An 18300-nucleotide genomic window follows, 5' to 3' on the forward strand; every position below is an offset into this window, starting at 1 on the left:
TTCTCCTCTCCTCTCCTCTCCTCTCCTCTTCCCGTCAGAAGGAGTTGGTGAAGCCCTCCCTCTCTCCCTCCTTCCTCTCCACTCCGTTTGCTCCTCCGCCCTCCTCCCTCACCTCCACCATCTCACTCCCTCCCTCCTCTCTCGCCTCTACCCCCCTCCTCACTACCACCTCCTCTCCCCTCACCCCTGCCATCTCTCTCCATCATCGCCCTCCAACCACCTCGTCCCTCTTCACAGCCTCCTTCCTGCGTCCAGCTCCTGGACCAATCAGAACGAGCCAAGGATCGATTCTCTTCACACCTTACTGATGATGGCAGTGTTGGCTGTGTGGAGTCGAACTGGTGACCTTTGACCTCTGACCTCCAGTTTTTTGGGGCCACAGAGGCAGAAGAGTCCAGTAGAGACAGCAGCTCTGCCATCATGGCTGCAGGGATTCAAACCTGCAACCTTCTCATCTGACTGAGGCTTCGAAAGGAGACATGAGAGGACAGAACCTCCTGGTCCTTTTGTCTGGATCAGACGATTTCTTCTCCTTCTCGGGTCCGAAAATTCACAGCTGACCTGACAGAAAGCTTTGATGATGTTATCCGAACCAGAAATGGACTCGCTGCTTTAAATAATCCACAGACCCGAAGGTGAACAGGAGAGAGACTGAAAGGTTCCCACAAATCCTGGATTTTTTAAATGCAGTCATAGATATCTGGTTATGGAAAAATCCTGGGAAATGTACAGAATCGACCCACAATTTGTAGAAAGCAATAAGAGGTCCAAAAAAACCAGTATGCAGCTTTTTTGTCGTCCCCATTTGTCATTTTGATGTTCCAGATTCAGCTGATTCAAAACATTCAACTTGAGGAAAAATAAGTTTCTTTCCTTGATCTTCTTACCAAAAAGAACCCTAAAGTACCTTGACATTTATGACAAATGATTCTTTGTGGCAGCCTGAATCTACTGAAAATAAATGTCGAGTTTGGTTTTTAATATATTTTTGTTTGATTGAAATAACAATAATCAGAACCAGGATTCATGAGGAACCAGAATCTGAAAAGGTCTCAATAATACTCGAACCTGCTCCTGGTTAAGAAGACACACTGGTGCCAGAAATCTGCTGCATTTTGATGCAGCTTGTGTTGAGAACAGACACAAAGGTTTACAAGAAAGTCTGGACTCAGAGCCCCGCTCAGGTCGAGTCCTCAGAGTTTGGAGGGGGTTGGTCCTGCCTAAACAAATCTCCCCTGAACACAGAAGCTCTTTTTCCTCCTGCTGGAGGAACTAACCAGCACAAACCTGATGTCAGAAAACTCAGCAGACATCCTCCATCATGAACAAATACGACTGCAGATGTCTTCATGTCAGCACTGGACTGTGGCACCACAGGTGTCCTCTTTCAGACGTCCCTGCGCTCATGTTCGACTCGTTCCTAACATACAGCAGCTGTGTGTCTCAACACCAAACCCATTGGTTCCTACTGAAGTCATGGCCAGGATTAAAGAAATACCAAGGTCTAAACTGTCCCAGCACAACCTCACACACCCCTGAAGTGTTTCACCTGCCAAGGAAACATTTTGGAGGGTTTTCTAAGTTAAAAAGAGAGAGTTAAAAAGAATTCCAAGGTTAATAAAAATGGGGAATTCAACTACCAAGTTGGAATAAAGTGGAATTATCCTTTAATGGAAACATAGTTTTAACTGTCCCGCAGCAATGGGAACCTAAAAAAGCTCAATTTTCTCTTTTAGATTTATGGCAAGATGAAAATGTTAACAGTTTTAACAGGTCTGCTACTTTTGGGAAAACTCAGCAAAACCCCAGTAAGCCTTAACAGAAAGTCACATCAATTCAGGACGGTTTGTTTCTCATTGTCGACCTCCTGCTGTATGTTCGGAACCAGAGTTTGAACTGAAGTACGAGTACATGAACTCCTCCTCCTTACATCTGATGTCCACACTCCTGCCTGTACCCTTTGTCGTCTCCACTGCCGGCATGTTACAGACTCACTCTGTACTCTGGACCAGGCTATTTCCTGGTTTTACAGTGAAAAAGGCCTTTCGTCCTGACTGTTGCCTGGCGTGAACTCAGTCTGTCGGTTTTGTTTGGGTCAACCATCCTTCTGTCACTGAGTTTGATGAGAACTTTTAGGATTTTAAAGCATCTGAGCAGAACTTTTATTGTCACTGAAACTTTTATCGGAGAGAGTCAGAGGAACTTTTCACAACCTGCAACAGCAAAGGAACCTTTTCCTTAAATAAGCTTATTCACTTTCCATGAGCAAAAGAAGATATTAACATTTGTCTGGTTGCTTTTTCTGTGCTATAATAATTTATTTTACACTGTATGTTGTAAATATTTACCCAAAGCTTTTTCATGACTCTCAAACAACCGCACGATGTGTCCATCCATCCAACATATTGGTCCTCCTGTCCGGATTTGAATGACCCCTTTAGATAAGACCCCATTACCTTTCCTCTAGTGCCACCGTCAGGATAAACATTTCTTACTCCACCACTACTAAGGCTCTAAGAATGACAAAACAATTATATGTGGCAGAATAATCTCAACTCAACCATCCACCTACTGGCTTAATTCTGAGCTTTCAGTTACATCTGAATGGAGATGGCTCAGGCATCATCACATGACCGGAGTGTGGAGCTGTATATGGTAAGCCCTGTCTCTCTTCAAAGATGGTCTCTGACATCGGGTATGATCTCTCTCAGGCCATCCACTGACTCCGGGACCATGACCTTTGACCTCTTCCCGGTTAATCAAAGTCAAAGTCAAAGTCAGCTTTATTGTCCAATATGCTATACATGCACGACATACAGCACAGATGAAATTTCAGTCCTCTCGGACCCACGGTGCAAACAGACAATATACAAAATAATAGGAAATAATAAATATTAGGTAAATTAAAAATACCGATCTGCCGGGAGAGAGAGGAGCTGCTGCATGTGTACGCAACGCGCCCAAACGCCTAAAGGCTTAATGCTGTCAATGATATTAGTTTGGCGTTTGCAGAAAGCTGATGTTATCTTTATTGTTTATTCAAGAAGCGTATGAGAAGTGGTTGAATTCTCTGAACAGAGCTCATAAGTGGACCTTTGAGTTGGAATTATTTTCAGTATATTGCTTTGTCTGTCCATCACTTTTATATTGTGGTTGCAATGAACACCGCTGCCTCCATGGGGCACTGGCTGCACAGTCGATGGTTGGTCTGGTGTTTTCAACAAGCTGACAGACGTCCTCCACGTAAAAAAAAATAAAAACGATCAGGTGGTTGTTTGACAGTTGTGAAAATGGCTTCCCAGAACCAGGAGAAACCATAGAAAACTTCACTCAAAGTTAAAGACGAGGTGAAAAACCTCCTCCCCCATGGTGATGTAACAGGGCTGCACTCAGTCTGTTTATCTCCAGATTCTGATAGCTTTTGTTTAAAGCTTTGTCTCTTTATCTAGCGTCCCTTCTTCCAATCTGTGATCAATTATTTACAATATGAGGTAATGAAGCAATGAGTGTTGAATGGGTCTTCAGTCTTATTGGCTGGGTTGGACTTAAATGAGAGGTTCACATTTAATTTACAGCCTGTAAGGACTACAGAAACAATTACAGTGATCAGTAACTCCTAAAATGATTAATTGGCAAAAAATGGAAAACGGGAAAGTACTTTTTTGGCTCATTTTGTTGACTTAAAATAATCTAGAAATAAATGTAAGCTATTCTACAGCATTTTTATAAATACAAAAACATATTTATAAGCCTTTGTAAGATACAGGACAAAGACATTTTTAGAACTCACATTAATTGATTTGTCTTACAATCTGTGTACAAAACATTTACAGATGGGGTGCCCAAAAGTTAAGTTAAGTTAATTAATATTCAAGCAATAATCAGCAATAAAATATTTAGTATTTCTTACTGCAAAAGACTCCATGTAAATATTCTGAGATTGAAACTGTTTCACTTACAGTTTCACCGTTTCAGAAATGAGTGTTGAAGAACGTCACACCAAAGCCATGTCCGTGGAAAGGCTCTTGCCTTAAAACACATTAAGGAAAACTATGTGGACCAGATTTTAAAGACTAGATAAGTAAAATCTGAAATGTTAATACTACAAGCAGAAATACTGATTTCTGCGTCGTTAAATAGTGAAAGTGAGTTTTTATACTGGCGGTTATTTTCTATGGTTTCAAATGGTCTTCCTGCCTCCTCCTGAATAACTTGAAGCATCTCAGTCTTCCAATAATGAACAAACAGGTTTAAGGACATTATGTGTGTGTGTGTGTGTGTGTGTGTGTGTGTGTGTGTGTGTGTGTGTGTGTGTGTGTGTGTGTGTGTGTGTGTGTGTGTGTTTATCTATGCAGTATTTGGTCTCATGGTGCAGTAACTCTAACTCTCATCAACATGCAACTGTAAAATGAAGTGTCAAATCCATGTTGATGATGCTGATAAACCTTCACTAAGGCTGTTTGCCAGCATCTTGTTGAAAACGAAGCTCTAAGCTGTTCAACTGAACTTCCTCCTCTGTCTGATGATGTCATCATGATGCAATAATGTACAGATCAGCTGCTGCTTTTCTATTCTCTTCGCTTCCTTATCAGCAATACTGAGGCCTGAGAGTCTTGATTCTAGTCTAAGTCTTGATACTGAGGCTGAGTTGCAATACTGGAATGAAACAAACAGGGATGTTAAAATTGATGTTTCTAGTTGACATGATACAAACTTGTCATTTATGTTCAAACCCTCGTAATGTTTTCATTGAAAACTGAGATTGGGAGTGTGTGAGAGTGAGTGTATGTGTGTGCGCACATGTGTGCTCTCTCTGCACTTGGATTTAACCTCTTCCATCTGATTTTATCATTTTGCTTCCAAAATAAAAGGTAATTTTCCATTTACCCTGACGTACAGAGTCCCTACATTTTTTTATCTAGTGCCTGCAAGATAATAACTTGTGCACATAAGATAAAATGATAATATAATTATTTAAATAATAATAAAATATCACCTCTTGGAACTTTAGGGGCTCCGTACAGAGGGAAAGCAAACAGTGAATAATTAAAGTGTTAACAATCAGTTGACCCAAACTGTTGCACACAGGGCTCCACTCTGAACCAGAAAGTCATTGTTTTTAACACATCTGATACATTCGAGTTACCTGCAGCAAACAGAATTTAGTTTAGTTGGAAAGTTATTTGTGCTGTTAAATTTGAATTTGATCAAACTTTTTTCAAACTCAATCAAACACATTCGATTCAGCTTCCTGAGACTCTGCACAAAAGGGAAGCTGAGATTTAATCAGTTCAACTAATAATAATAATAATCTCTAATAATCTTCATCATTCAGACCTTTCACAGATGATCTTGAATGGAGACAGGTGGATTACTTAAATTGGATTGTCTAGATGTTGGTGAAACACAGATACTTCCTTTCGATTTCAGCTGAGAACAGTAGTGTTCAATCTTCCTTCAGACATGTTAACAAGCAACACTTACTGCTTCAGAGAACCTCCATCCACTTCTTCATGTACAGTATTTATTCTCTGAGCTTGTTTTATATGATGATGATGATGATGATGATGATGATGAACTTGTCAGGTTGAGATGATGTAACATTTCTCTCCTTATCATTTTATTTCTGTAACTTTGTTTTATTTGTTTTCATTAAAAAACTGCTGAACATCCTACATCAGTCATGTATTCTTTATAAATAAATAAATTAGCTGATTGGACTTTTTTACTGATTGATTGATGATCTGATCAGGACTTACTCTGTCTTGTATACTTCAGGATCAGATCAAACAAGAATACATTAAATACCTTGACATTTACTGTTGCGGAGACTCGTCCCTTAGTTTTGACTTCCAAAGCTTCCTGTGTTACTATAACAACGAACAACTCTCTTCGCATGTCCGCAAGAGGGCACTCAACCCACATCAACATGGAGGCCCATGTTTGTAGGCACGTGGCCCACTGTTGGGGTTCAGAGCGCCATCTAGTGAGGCGATGGTACTGCTAAATGGTTAGATTAAAATTAAAACTTGTTTAGTTTTTTGGTTATTTACAAAGCTAGATATGTTTATTTCTAGATGCGATCAAGACTTTACATAAATCAAATACCAAATACAGTTATACAGTTATGTTTGAAAGTAGAGACAAGCATGTTTTGCCACTGTTGCCAACTTCCATTTAGCCAAAAAGTACTCCTTATACCTTTTCTTCGATTTCTTCAAACTCTTCACCACATATATTATATGAGCGTGGGCAGACATGGAAGTAAACTTCATTCAACTGCAGAGTGGTAATTGTAGTTTTTGTCATTTATTTGGTAAGGTGGTACTTTGACCAGAACCAGAAGCCTTAAGTTACAAAAGATTGAGAACTCCTTCTCTAACCTGTTAACTATAAAAAACAAGCAGCTGTATGGTGCACATCCTCTGCTCACATGGTGTGTCCAGGCTGTTAAGGTGTTTGAGCTACAAACAGGTGGACAGTATAGAAGGTTGAAGAGCTCCAGAAATTGAAATGAAACATCCAACCAGCTACAGAAACCACAATTTCTGACCTTATCCTCCTCAAAAGAAAGAGTTCACTCCCTGACATATTCAGGATCAACACAGTAGCTTCTTGACTAAACTACAGCGACATGTTGAAAACATGTTGCACACATGGCCTTGAAAGGATAACACAGTGAGCCCTGATGGGAAACTGCGCGCTTTCAATGCTCCTCCTTCTTCTAGTTATTCTGAATCTGCAGACTGTTTCTGGTATATCTGGCAAGTGTGGTCTTTTGTTGTTGTTGGTTTTGGTCTTGATGTCATTTCTGGATATCAGACATCAGACTGAATGTTTATTTAAGCTGTGAGCTCCGAGAAACTCGAAGTGAGTTTTTAATTTTGGCATACCACCAAGTCTTTGTGCACAGCTTCAAGGTCACCTGAAGAAAAACCCTTAGTCATAGTTGAAGCTGAACAAACTGGTACCGCTGAGGTCATAGAACAGGCAGAGAGACAGAGAGAAAGCTGGACTGAACTGGAAGCTTTTGACTGGTTTGATCATTTACTGCATGCTATACTGGGTCTCCTGCTCTGTGGCAATGAATGATAAGACCAGTTAAAGGCTGACAAGGCATCTTATATAAGGCAATGTTTCTTTCTCCAAATCTAAAAATGATAGTACATGCAGCATGGGGATAATACCTCAGCATGGATGCTCTCTTCCAAACTTTCAGAATGATCTACCTTATATACCATCCAGTATACATAAGAACAATAACTATAACTCATTGGTGAACCAATAGGCACCAATGTCCTTTGGTCTGACAATGTTGCAATGTCTCCAGTTTCTTCCTCCTACCATAAAAGTCACTAACCCAACCTGACCCAACCATCTCAAACATTCTTCTACCACAGGGTCATATTTCATCTGATCCAACAACATAGATAAAAAAGTCAAGTGATCTGTAAGTTGTAAACAGAACAAATGGGGCAAAATATTAAATATGGAATGGATATACATAGATTGGATGATTACTTATAGTATGGATGTCTATATACAGTATATATTGACATGTTGAAAATAGGTGCACTTTAAATCTAAAATGTAAGTGGGGCCCTAATGTCCTCAAATCCTATATATGCCCCTGGTTCAACCTCCCATCTGTATGCAGACTCGTCACCTTCCTGGATGAGGCTGCTGACCACTGTGTCATATGCAAAATTCAGTTTAACAGATGGGACTCCCGATGATGATATGTATGTAAATTAAGTGATTAAGTAAGGTTGTGTGAATTCCCCCAAGAGGGAAAGATCACATATAAAAACTCACATATGCTGATATTATATGAATTTATCACATATGAAGAAGAACTTCACATTTGATGCATGTGTTCAAACATCTCACAATCAAATATTAAAAAAAAACATGAAATGCGTTTAAAATAAAATAATCAAATCAAACTGTATGTCTTCAGATCTTTGGTTTAATCTCTAACCTCAACAGGACATTTTGCTTCGCTGAGTCCCAATAATAGTCACATTTACCTTTTAAAAAGGGAAACAATGTTCTTCCCTCTCTTTCTGCTCTCTCTATGTCTATTTCGGATAAGAAGTAGACAGCATGAGGAGTTGCAACAAGTGAAGTAGTTGCAATATGAGCACAGACTTTTGAGAGGAGGAGGATGAGAGGTGGAGTTCTTTTGTCTTGCCTGGGATAAAGGAGGTGTGAAGCCCCAGAGAGACCCTGCAGAGAGAAGCTGTCACTGCTGCAGCAGGAGTATTAACATTATTTAATACTTACTATTAAACAGCATATTTGTACTTATTGTACTCGTATAGGTGGGATAATTGTATTTGTAGTTCTTGTGCTTGTAGTAACAGAAGGTATTTGTACGTATTGTTCTACCATTTCCTATGTATTGGTAGTTTTTACATCTATTGTAATAATATTATTGTGGCAGAGCAGTGATATTTTTAGTAGTAGTATAGGTAGTATAGATAGTTGCTCAGGTGGTTATAACAGCACTTAATGAATTAAAGTTATAATTAATAGAGTCGAATAGAATAAGTATAAGTGGAGTCCAATAAAATGCAGGACTACGAGGAGTCAGTGTCATTCCTGGGGACCTGGGGCCCGTTCCAGAGGAGGGTCTTCTTCCTGCTCTGTCTCACCAGCGTTCCATGTGGATACAACATCCTGTCCGTCATCTTCCTGCTGGCTAGCCCCCCCCACCACTGCCACATCCCTGCCCACAGCAACCTGAGCCAGGACTGGATCCAGGCGAGCATCCCAGTACAGGTCAGAACCAGTCAGAACTGAACCCTCCAGAATGTATTCAAGCTCACAGTAATCAATTAAGTTAAATCATCTGTAAAGTAAGTCATCTGTATTTAACAATTAATTCATTACTTTTATTGCGATCAAAATCTTTTTCTACCAAAAGTCTTTGAAGTAACTTTTAAAAATTAACCAACATGTCCTGTAAAATACATCAAATACAAGACACATAAGTGTGCTCTGATCCGATGCCTCTATCAGATATTTCTGTCTACGGCATGACTACTTGTATGTGAAAGAGGTCCCTAGTGATGATGAGCCCACAGAGAATTTCCACCCAGCTTTGCAGTTGCCCTCAGCTCATCAGACCATTTCATTTCATTGTTTTGGTTTTAACAAAACTTAATCTTTTAATTAAACAATAAACAGTATTCCAGTCCTTCACTATGGTAAATTAATTGAATAAGATTGCATGTAAAAAATGGTAGAATTATATAATATAACTGTGATAGCAAAATACAATGCTGATAGGAAATCTTTTATTTTAGAGATCATTTGAATAGTCACTCACTTCCTTATAGACCTGTATCAATATAATGTGACTGAATAATCTATGAAAGTTAATGCCTGCATGCATCTCCAAACAATGCTGTTGCTAAATTGTATTTGATAAAGGACTCCCTTACTGTTTGCAGCTGCAGTTTAACTTTTGATTTCCATTTTCAGTTACAGAGCCTCAGTCTGAAAACTGAATCTGAGACAAGGGTCACTTCCTCTAGTGCATAATGTGGTTTATTTATCAATTAATCAATTAAGTCTTATCTTATCCACATGTTTACTCATGTGCTGTGGCAATGAAAACTGTCGTCAACATTAAAGTTATAGGTGGTAAAAGGGGTATTCAGCTCTTTTAGTCAATTAAAAATAGTCCATTACAAGTAGATTTTTCTTGTATTATCAGGAACATTTACTTTATATTATTACTTTATATTATATAATATTTATTATATTGGTTGTTAAAATATTTTGTGATCAGTACTGATGTATAAATACTGAGAAGCCTTTTAATGTAGTTGGTAACGGTTGATCTAATTTACTACTTTATATACTGATGGGTAATCTATAAAAATGTATCATATTTTATACATTGATCATGTGTTTTGGATGAAAAATATTCATCTTCAAGAAAAGAGTAAAGAAAGTAGTACCTAAAAAAACTGTACTTCAGTACAGTACATGAGTAAATGTACTGTATAGGACTACAGTGAAAATACAGTCGAAGTGTTGTATGCTAGCTAAACAAATACTTGGACATGCAGTCAGCTTATAATTTATTGTATAGCTTTGGACTGGATCCAGACTGTGATCCTTGTGCAGGTCACAACTGGTCTAGTCTGAACTGGTCTGCTTAGGAGCAGTCTGCCTCCCCAGAATGTTGTTGCAGCACAAGTTGGAAATAATGATTGATAATGATAATGTTTCCTGCTCAGCAGGTGGCCGGGCGTCCGGAGACGAGCAGTTGTAGCCGGTATGAGCTGGCCCTGGTTCAGAACCTGTCTGCACTTGGAACCAGACCCAGCCTGGAGCTGGTCCTCAACCTGTCTGCACTGGGATCAAGTCCAGAGACCCTCCTCTCCAGTCTGAAGCAGGAGGGCTGTAGAGATGGATGGACCTACAGTACTGAGTACTACGAGTCTACTGTAGTCAGTGAGGTACTGAGCTCCTGCTGTTATTGTGTCAATGATTCTATCAGTAACCCCCACCCTTGTCTACTGTACGTTACTGTTTAGACTCTAGCATGTTAAATAAAGATCCAGACTTGTCAGGACAGCTTCTGTTTTGTAAAACATTGAGGGGTCGTGACCCCTGCCTGAGGAACTGGAAATGACTGGACTTGGGTCTCCTGGTCTGCATATGTCAGCTATCTCTGTGATGTAATACAATACAACTACTGCTGCACAACAGCTGCAGTGACTAAACATGTTTTTAACTGAATGATGAGTTCTATTGTGGTTCTAAGAAGAGAAAGTATGTGTTCTGCATTGCTCAGTAAAGTATTATAGTAAAGGACCAAATAATCATCTCAGTAATTGAATAACTGGTACTGACATACACATACATGAAAGCACTTAAAAATATTAAATTAATCTGGCTGGAACTTTTAGTCAGATTATGTTTTCTTGCAAATACAAAGGTTTTTGATGGTGGTTTTTCATCCAAATTGTGGTTTGTGGTTAGACAGCTCTTGGAATATCTAGAAAAAAGGGAGGAAAAGGAGATGGACTGGAGGAACTGGCTATTAAGAGATGACCACTGGAGGAAGAGCAGGGCACTGGAGAACAATTTCTACAGATATGGACCAGAATCTGTACACTGGAAGACCAGGGTCAAAGGAGTTTGACAGGGCTCAGAGGAGGTGGATCCTGAAGGACAGGGCTACACTGGAACTGGGCTTGGAGGAGCTGGATGTTGGTGGACAGAGGAAGAACTAGTTAGCTCAAACAGGAAACAGGATTTCAAAAAGTTGGACAGAGGACTGAGATGAAGAAAGACTCAGGACAAATAAACTCAGAATAGTCACTAGTAGATGAAAAGAAAAATGAAGCTCAGGTCAAAGGAATGGCCAAACTGATGGTGACCAGGGGAACTGTTCTTTTGGGTCTTTTTCCAGCTTATATATTTTTCAATGCCTGTTTAACATTTACTGTATTATTCCACATTGCATTCCTATGTGTAATTTATACCACTATCTGCTGTTTTATTCCAGTTTATATTGTTATGTCTGCTCCAGAATTCTCATACATGTATGTCCCATGTCTTCCAGTTTAACCTGGTGTGCAGTGACCAGTGGAAACAGCCTCTGACCTCTTTCGTCTACTTTCTGGGAGGACTGTGCGGATGCTTGGTCTCTGGACAGATCTCTGACAGGTAGTTTTAAGTTTTAGTTCAAACTGTTTCCCATAGCCGCTCTTCTCAGTTGCTACGGAGTCAGCGGAGGTAGAGTGTTCTGCCAAAGTATGTCTGGTAGTTAGCTGTCAGCTAACCAAGCACTGACCAAAGCCCATCATTGCATCGTCTACAAGAAGGAACATCTCTTAGCACTCGAAGGGAACAACAGCGTCTTGTTTTTATGTAACAAAGTCACTCTTATTAACTTGTCATTTATTAATCATCACTTTTAAGATTCAGAAATATGGAATACCGCACACATTCACAGGAGTAAATCCCATTTATGCACACAGAATTAAGAAGAACTGCTTTCACATTTTATGCTCCCCATAGATGGAATAAGCTTCAGGGCTCAAGCAGGCAACCCGGGCAGGTTTTAAGAGGTTTATTGAGGCTATAAAATCCACATCACGCATCTAATTGAGACCTGCGCTTATCTGTCAAAACATGTAGCCGCACCAGGCTAGTAAAGGGGACTTGCCTCTAATTGGGATCCTGCTTTAATTGAAGTGTTACAGTAGTATCATTGGAAACACCTGTGTTCCCCCTACAATAGTACATCACAATGTTAAAATGTGCTGTGAAAAAGTTCTATATTATATCTTACTACTTCAGTGACTCTCTTCTTTGAGATGAATATCTGAATAGAGGTCTATATACAGTATGTTGCTGTTATGGCTGACACCACTTCGTTGTATTTGTACTCCAGGTTTGGCAGGAAGCCTGTACTGTTCAGTGCCATCGCCATGATTAGCATCTTCAGCTGCGCTGTGGCCTTCGCTCCGTCCTGGCCCGTCTTCACCGTGCTCTTCTTCATGATGGGCCTGGGTCAGCTCGCCAGCTACATAGTTGTGTTTGTACTCGGTATGGGTTTTTCATTTTCATGATACTGTGACCGATTTTTATCCTCATCGCCACTGGTTGTGTGCTCTAGTGTTAAGTCTCATTAGAGGACAGAATAAGCATGTCTATATCGATGAGACACATTTGAAATTTTATCATCTTCTCTATGTGCTTTCAACCAACAAAATATCTTTACAACAAAAGTGAAAACACAGTTACTTTTGGTATTTTTTGCAAATCTATGGAGGCCCTGACAAAAACTTCTAAGTCTGATCAAAATTGTTTTACCTCCTGTGTTTGTTTAAGACTTAATCCTGGCAAAACTATTTTCCCCACCTGCTCTTAAAGTCAAGACAGGACTGTAAACTATTTAGATGAGACTTTTTGTTTTTCAGGGCCCCTGGTATAAAAAGTTACATTAGTAAAGCCCTAAATCCTAAGTTTTTTAAACACAGTGTTTCCTGAACAGGTTCAGAGGTCCTGATTGGTTCGACCAGAGTTTTCTTCACCAACCTGTGGCTGCCTTTTGTCTACGTGTTCAGTATGATGCTGCTGCCTGGCACTGCCTACCTGGTCAGGAACTGGAGACATCTGTCACTGCTCATGGCCGTGCCAGGCATAGCCTGTATCCCCCTCTGGTGGTAAGATGATCTCAGTACACTATCAAGATATATCTGTAGCTTGTGTACTTACTACTTGATTAATTATATTGCAGATAAAAGGTGAAAGAATGAAATATGTCAGGGTTAGAGTTAGAAAACTGTGAAAACATGACTGTGAAAGAGTCTAATTCAGAGATAGATGAACCAGGTCTTCAACCAAACATTTTCAGCTGATTTGTTTAGTTTAGTATAGTTTTGTTTGTCTGTCTGTCTGCAGGCTGGTTCCAGAGTCTCCTCGTTGGTTGGTGTCTCGTGGCCGTTTGCAGGAAGCAGAACTCCTGCTGAGGTCAGCAGCTCTGGAGAATCGAGTGGAAGCTCCACATTTAATTTTTGTCTCAGCCAAAGTAAGAACCTCTAACCTCAGCCTTGTTCCACACACTAAAGGACAGTGTACTGAAGTTTCTGTCTCTCCATAGGTTGAAAAAGAGAGTCTACCAGCTGAGTCCCTCAGCTTCCTGGACCTGCTGAAGACCACAAACATTCGAAATATGACACTTATGCTGTGGCTCATCTGGTGAGTTCAAATAATTTCACACTGCAAGAATTTTCTCTGGTATTCAGGAACTTTTCTAGTTTTTTTTTTTTTTTTTACTGCCAAGAGCATGATCCATTAGTTTGTCCATCCACATCAAGATACAGCATCTCAACAACTAGCTTGCTCTCTTCTTTTTTTCAGGTTTTCTATGAGTGTAAGCTACTTTGGACTATCATTCAACATGTCTAGTCTCTATGGCAACCCCTTCCTAAACTACTTCCTGGTGACGGTTGTTGAACTCCCAGGGTACACTGCCAGCTGGCTGGCGGCATGCTATCTTCCTCGCCGCCTGTCCTTTATCAGTTTCACCCTGCTGGGGGCGCTAGCTCTGCTCCTCATTCAGATCACTCTGCACAGTGAGTAAGACCAGCACAAACTATCTGAGCTCTACTGCTTTCTTTCTTTCTTTCTTTCTTTCTTTCTTTCTTTCTTTCTTTCTGCACTTGGCAGGGGAGGGTGAGGTGGGGTATTCAGTAGGTTGCAACCTCACTGCTAGATGCCACAAAATCCTACACACACTTTACCCGCTTTAAATCCAGCATTGTTTACATGTAAACTAGCTCACAGTCTTTGTAGGCACATTGCTGCATATCTTGGCACCTTGATTAGCAGAATAATGTGAAACCATTGGCAGGGCCGTGTTCTGACCCTGTTTGGATGCTTACTAAAGAAAACCATACTTAGAGTTAGTATGTTTTATCGTTAGTATGTTTAGTCTTTGAATGTATTTCGGAAATGAAATGGTATCCCAGGTATCCCTTTGGCAGGAGTTTCTGGAGTGGAAACGAGCTGGACAGAGGCGATAACGTCACCCTGAAACAGGAGCGCCTTGGCTCCCACACAGAGGATGTTTCAGTTCTAACGTAACCTGTAGTGCCACAAAATAATGTAGTTAGCTGTTACTCTTCAGCTTTAACTGTAGGTCCTTACTGTAAATTATGTAGTAAGCTTGGTGGCCAAGCATGCTAACAATTACAGCTTACGTTAGAGGACAGAAACACACGGTTGTATCTATGCCTTGCAATTTTCAAGACACAAATCAAGACGCCACCCTCAAAACCGGTATATACAAAATGCCTCTTCTACTCCTGCCCCCCACACACACTGCACATGCCTATGCCTGGTATTATTGGGTAATCACTATTTCAGAAATGCTTCGTTTTCCCCATCACTAACTCACAGCCCTTCTCCTCCCTGCAGGCCATGCAGCTCTCACCCTGACCCTGGTGCTGCTGGGTAAATTTGGCGTTCTGGCCGGCACCGGGGTGTTGTACATGTTCACTGGTGAGCTGTCTCCCACAGTCATCAGGAACACAGCCATGTCATCCTGTGCCATGTTCTCCAGAGTGGGGTCCTCTGTTTCCCCATACCTGCTGCAGTTTGGTAATCTTTCACTTCGTACATCCAACTGTGGACATTTACGCCTCAAATATGATTAATTTGAACCAGTTTGTTCTTGTGTGAAGTTCTTAGTTTACAATTAAATTGTGCAATTTGTGACTTTTTTCTATCTGCAGAGAATCAGAATATTTATTGTAGTACCACCAGTAACAGTTGTAGTAGCTGTGAGCAACATATTTTCTCAAGTTGCCCTAAGTTGAACCTAATGATACAAGTAGTTGTGGGTTTATATGGTGAGGTTTTGAGAGGAAACTCACTGATCTGGTCCGGTTTTGTCTCCAGCTGTGTTTTATCAGTTCCTGCCATGGATCATTGTGGGTTCTCTGTCATTGCTCAGCGTTCTGCTCTGCGTCTTCCTGCCAGAGACCTTCAGACAGCCGCTGCCCGACACCATCCAGCAGATGGCACCCACACAGCGGTCAGTCTGCACACTCACATTACTCGCTGTCTGTGTGTCTCTTTCAGACAGAGATCAGACACTGATGGCAGCTTTATTGGGTTTTTTCTACCAAAAATGTTGTGTGCTGGTTAGGGGGTACTTTTGAATGTTATTTTTTACTTAGAATCAATGGTTTTTCGAACACTAACCTTAACCCTCAAAAACAAAACACATGCCTCCCATCGACCAACAAGTATAGATCGGACAAGAGCGTATCAACAACCAACTGACAAACCTAAAATATTTGTTTTGTGTTGATTATAGCAATAATATGTTTAAAATCTGTATGAAAGGAAAATGTACTAATTTGAACCACATGTTTATTCCAAAAAATGTGTTAAAAACACAGAACTAGGTACAGTTTATACAATGTACAATATGAGCTATAAAATTGTGTAAGTGCAGTCTGAATGATGCAGTTCTTCTCATCTGACTTCAAGGTTCAGGTGGCCGTGGGCCTCTACGTCTCCGGAGAAGGATGATGGGAAATTAGCTAAAGACCAGACTACTGCACCTGAGGTCATCTGCACAACTCATCTATAAGACTCCTGACGGACAAACAAATGAAAAAACTCAACTATGGACAACATGAAAATTGCCTAAAAAACAAAAAAAAAACATGTTATATTTTAAAATGGTATTTTATTTTGTCAGGATGGTGGTGTTGTTTTCTGTGTCCACCTATGACTGCAGAGCCTCCAGAGATGCATTTACTGACACCCTATGAATAGCAGAGTGCTGCTCCTGTTGTATGGAAATACAAACTATGAGACAACAAAAGAAACTATTGCAAAGCTTCACTGACAATAAGGACTCAAATAATGACATTAAAGCCAAAGTCAAACCTTGAAATATATTTAACAACATTTAAAATCACACAGCAGTTGTATGGATCAAGTTCACTGTGTTTCCACTTACGGATTGAAACATCGGTGCATTTGAGTTAATAGACATGACATGAATGTGACAATCAATCTCAGCATAAATATGGAAGAAATAGAAACCATAAACATGGGTTAAGGTGAACGTGAATTCTGTTCAGACTCTGAGACGTAAGATTTATTCTGCTCCTGTAGCAGCAGTTAGTCAAATCAAACATTTGCTTCAGAGGGCTTTAAAATCTGTACAACATAAGACTCTCTATCAACCCTCGTTTCAGATAAGATGTTTTATGTACATGTAAACCAACTACAGATATTATTAAAATTACCCTAGCAATGTAATAATTTGAAATATAAACTGTGTACATACTGTATAGAATGTATTTTTGGTTTCAATAGTATGATGAAGACAAACATATGGATGTGTATATATTTAATGTGATAAATAAGTTAATACATAAAAATCCCAATGTCTATATTCATTATCTAAAAACTGTTAACTGACATGATCATATCTTATATCTCTTAATAAATATAATGATTATTATTTAATATGTTTAATTAATCTAATGAGACTTGCCTTGTTGTTTTTGAGTTTCTGTTTTCAAAAGACTTTTTCATTTGAACATAAATCTGATCCTGAACAGTCACACTTTGCCGTTTCTGAGGGCACATGAACGCCTCAGTGGTCTGAACTGGATGGGGCGGGGTCTGTCTGAATGTGGCCCCGCCCCCGGATACACGGCTCCAGGTTCATAAAGCCACACGGGGTTTTACCGGAAAAGAGGTTACAAGGCTTTCAAAGTAAAAGCATGGAAAATTTAAGTTTTTACAAAAACCTGAATATATAGCAGTGGGTTATTAATTACATACAAAAACAAAAAAGCTGAAACGTGTTTCAAAGTAATCTGAATAAGCTCAATCAGCAAAACCAATCGAAAGCAATCTGTCTCAATAAAACTGATTTTGTGAAATTCCCTCACAGCTGAAATGATAGGGCCCTTCACATCGGCATTATTACATAATCTTGAGGTCTTTAGGTCTTGCCTAAAAGTTATTATTTTTTAAATTGTATACATTTGTGCAAAAATAGAACTAACACAAACTAATTATTATTTATAAACTAATACATACACAATGCACAGAGAGAGGGATCAATAGATGGCCCTTATTAAAATCAAACGACTCATCAGAATGACGTTTTTTCAGATATCACAACACTTCATAACACTGGCCAACCGAAGCTGTTACTGCCAGTCTAACTATCCTTCAGTCATTGTTTGGCCACTCTACTGGCACAGAGACTGTAGAAGTGGTCAGTCGGTCCACGTCCACCACTTTGGTCCATTTGATGAATTACCAAGGACATTCACGGTGCCCAGAGACTTTATATCTAGCGCCATCATCAAATCAAAATTTGAAGCCAGATTTCTCACTTATCCAATGAAATATCTCTACATCTACAGGAGGGTTTGGTCCTCCATGTTTTCCAGAGGATGAATCCAATGACTTTGGTGATCCCCTCCTCTAGCAGTTTGATGAGGTTCATAGTCAACAACTGCTGGATGGATTGTCGCTCAGTTTGATGCAGAAATTCACAGTCTTTGTGAACTTTGGTGATTTTTCTTTACGGTCAGTACCTCCATTTGTTCAATATTTTGGTTTATCCAACAGTTCCATTACAGCCGTACAGGACCTCTGCAGCATGGCTTGTTTATATCCAGTGGTGAAAGTATAACTTATATACATGACTATAAGTACATGTAATCAAGTACTGTACAGTGTTGAGGTACTTGTACTTTTTATTCCATTGCATTTATTTGACAG

At 39.8% G+C, this 18300-nt stretch overlaps 2 protein-coding genes across 5 annotated transcripts in view; both read left to right on the top strand.

Annotated features, from left to right (window-relative positions):
• Positions 1–5673, top strand: part of znf385b (zinc finger protein 385B) — a 55117-nt gene extending 49444 nt beyond the window's left edge. The window contains exon 12 of one of the 2 annotated variants that reach the window (XM_051403147.1): positions 39–5673. In XM_051403147.1, coding sequence (XP_051259107.1) covers positions 39–308 — 270 coding nt within the window. In that variant the 3' untranslated portion in view covers positions 309–5673. The remainder of the gene's footprint in view (positions 1–38) is intronic. The other variant, XM_051403148.1, reaches the window with a different exon arrangement.
• Positions 5674–8247: 2574 nt separating this feature from the next.
• On the top strand, positions 8248–16989 carry LOC127365252 (solute carrier family 22 member 4-like). Of its 3 annotated transcripts, none has more exons than XM_051403150.1 (11): positions 8248–8784; positions 10254–10475; positions 11588–11691; positions 12422–12576; positions 13025–13196; positions 13435–13561; positions 13634–13731; positions 13894–14108; positions 14953–15135; positions 15436–15571; positions 16033–16989. In XM_051403150.1, exons 1-11 carry the CDS (start codon positions 8575–8577, stop codon positions 16133–16135), a joined length of 1725 nt encoding a protein of 574 aa, XP_051259110.1. In that variant the 5' UTR covers positions 8248–8574; the 3' UTR covers positions 16136–16989. The 3 variants fall into 3 exon arrangements, with proteins under 3 accessions (XP_051259110.1, XP_051259112.1, XP_051259111.1); XM_051403152.1 differs by having other exon boundaries at positions 15491–15571; XM_051403151.1 differs by having other exon boundaries at positions 10257–10475.
• Positions 16990–18300: the final 1311 nt, after the last annotated feature.

The sequence above is a fragment of the Dicentrarchus labrax genome, unplaced genomic scaffold (assembly GCF_905237075.1).
Source record: "Dicentrarchus labrax unplaced genomic scaffold, dlabrax2021, whole genome shotgun sequence".
NCBI lineage: Eukaryota > Metazoa > Chordata > Actinopteri > Moronidae > Dicentrarchus > Dicentrarchus labrax.

Bases quoted from the DNA above. Each gene is read 5' to 3' on its own strand.
- LOC127365252 (XM_051403150.1), top strand. From the start codon at position 8,575: ATGCAGGACTACGAGGAGTCAGTGTCATTCCTGGGGACCTGGGGCCCG. The intron at 10,476-11,587 runs GTACTGAGCTCC...CATGTCTTCCAG, and splicing joins AGTCTACTGTAGTCAGTGAG to TTTAACCTGGTGTGCAGTGA. The intron at 15,136-15,435 runs GTAATCTTTCAC...TTTTGTCTCCAG, and splicing joins CCCATACCTGCTGCAGTTTG to CTGTGTTTTATCAGTTCCTG.